At 36.1% G+C, this 2413-nt stretch overlaps 1 protein-coding gene across 1 annotated transcript in view; it reads right to left on the reverse strand.

The window, feature by feature from the left end:
• Positions 1-503: 503 nt before the first annotated feature.
• Positions 504-2413, reverse strand: part of LOC105273747 (uncharacterized aarF domain-containing protein kinase 2-like) — a 9789-nt gene continuing 7879 nt past the window's right edge. Inside the window, 7 exon segments of the mRNA XM_011316354.1 lie at positions 504-749; positions 809-934; positions 1290-1490; positions 1552-1776; positions 1938-2055; positions 2125-2230; positions 2304-2345. Coding sequence (XP_011314656.1) covers positions 504-749; positions 809-934; positions 1290-1490; positions 1552-1776; positions 1938-2055; positions 2125-2230; positions 2304-2345 — 1064 coding nt within the window.

The raw sequence follows: 2413 nt of genomic DNA on the forward strand, positions 1-2413 counted from the left end.
ATGTTTTCATAATTCAATTAAATCTCGAATAATATTAATAACTTCCTTCACTGTTTTTTTTTCAATGTACATTCGTTGGTAATTCTCAGATTTTTAAACATTACTTCACGTCATTGTTATCATTACCTCACGTCATTGTTATCATTACGCACACGTAATGAGTACAAAAAGTAGATAAAATTGAATAATTGAAAACAATGAATTATTCCACAGAAAAAAAATCGCGCCCACCATGTGCCTGGATTTTTCACATTTATCAATAAATGGAATGCAAAACCGCAATTTCATTTCGCAATTTCATCGAGGAGTGACAAACGCTGTGGAATGTTATTGTTCCATAATTTTATTCCATTCATGTCGAGAAAATGCGAAAGAAGCGTGTGAAATCCATGGGATCACGTACAGAGGGAAGTGCTTCTTGTTCTCGCCTCAACCAGGAAGCGAATCTGTGGTTTGAATTGTGGGAAGATTATACCCCCAGAGATTCAAAAAAAAAGGTGATATTATTTAGCCCCTTGAAAACCAGCTCGAAATACAGCTACTGTCCTGCTGAGAAGAGTCTTCAGCATCTTGGCTCAACGGAGATATGGAATGATATCCTGGAGTATGTCGTCTTTAACGTCTAAATTTCTGCCGAGTCCCTCGATCAACAGAACACTCAGTACGACATTTATGAAGGCACTGTCTTGTTGAACCTTGTAATGGATCAAGGCTGAGTAAAATTCTTTCATGACTGCAGTTAGGTTGACCTACATCGATAAACAGATTATTAATTGTCGAAATTGGTCTTGATGGGTGAGCTGCATACATTTTTAAGACCCATTTTATTCGTCATGTGTCTCTTCATGATATTTTCGATGGATGTCTTGAAGCCGTTTGGATCTGGTGTCATGTGGCTGCTGTGTCGCATTATATAGTCACCCGCCAGGGCACCCTGAAAACATTTTTACTTTGAATTAATTTTTATCTCGTATCACTTATCGTGGGAAATCGTGAAAATGTTAAAAATTCAAAAAATGATTCCCCAAATTTTCCATCCACTGAAAATTCAATTGTATCTGATCATGAATTTTTATGAAGAGTATAATTAATTTAATTTCAATATCTCGTTTAAAATTAATTATCTTTTAATATACAATCCAATTATCTTGACGTTTCGTTTGTTTTTTTGGTTTTTTAGTAACAGAGTGAGTTTTTCATGGAAATTCAATTCAAACTCGTGTAAGTGAAAAGATATTTGCAAACATATTTTACTCGGAATGAGATGTAACACTTTGTTAACTCATTACGTCGCCTGTGACAATCGAATGAAGAACATCCCGTAGGTTCTGCAAACATCGATCATTGAGAGATGAAACAAGTCCGCAATCCAGAATCACGAGACGTGGTCCTCTGCTGGAGCAAAATGGCAAGATTTGCTGATGAAATCTCTCCTGCACTAGAATGTTCCCAGGGTGTAGGTCGCAGTGGAAGAAATTATCCTCAAACACCTGCAGTTCATCAGATTAATTATATTTTACTCTTCGAAGTTCCACCGAAAAGGCACTGTACCATTTTCATAACCAGGGGAATGGCAATCTTGACTAATTGTTTCTTCAACTCAGCATGATCCGACGATTTGAGATAACCCGAGATATGCTCACCCTCGTGATAACTCTCAACGAGAATATTGCGGGTTGTTAAGTTGTTCAGGGGAGTGGGAAAAATAACCGCATGGTTTTTGGAAAAATTTGAGGAGAACCGCTGGAGATTGTGGGCTTCTAGCTTCATGTCCAACTTCAATCCATTAAATTCAAATAATGGAAATAGCAATTATTATTGCATCATGGGACATGACCTAATTTTTTTTCAGCATTTGTGAAAGAATTTTTTACGCAGATTAAGAAATTATTGGTTTGTTATAAAAATTGTGAAGTAAATTATGAAAATAATTTCACTTGATTCCGCATCATCGATGCAAACTCCTTGGTGCAACCAGGAAGATCCAGCCATCGAAGAGAAGGAACCAAATGTGATATCAAAACGGAAAACAACTCAATCATGAATAGATCAGTCCTAGAAAAATAGGAGAATTTATACAATTTAATAACTTCGGAAATGTGTGCATTTGTAAATGAAATTCACTCTACGTAATTTTCCACCCTAGGATGTACAACTTTTATAACAACAGGTATCAATTCCTCGACTTCTAGCTTTTCAGGAACTTCTTCGGTTGTTGTAAAATATGAATCTGCAAATTATCTGATTTTTAAAATCCGACAGTAAAATCGGCCATTGGCGTTAGGACATCGCCCATTGCTTACTGATCAAATCCACGACCAAGCCGATTCCCAATAATTCTAAAACTGAAAATATCATTCCATTACATTCAATATTCTAACGAGATCTTTTCCTTACGCTGTTACAATTAATT

Source organism: Fopius arisanus, unplaced genomic scaffold (assembly GCF_000806365.1).
Source record: "Fopius arisanus strain USDA-PBARC FA_bdor unplaced genomic scaffold, ASM80636v1 scaffold00006, whole genome shotgun sequence".
Lineage (NCBI taxonomy): Eukaryota > Metazoa > Arthropoda > Insecta > Hymenoptera > Braconidae > Fopius > Fopius arisanus.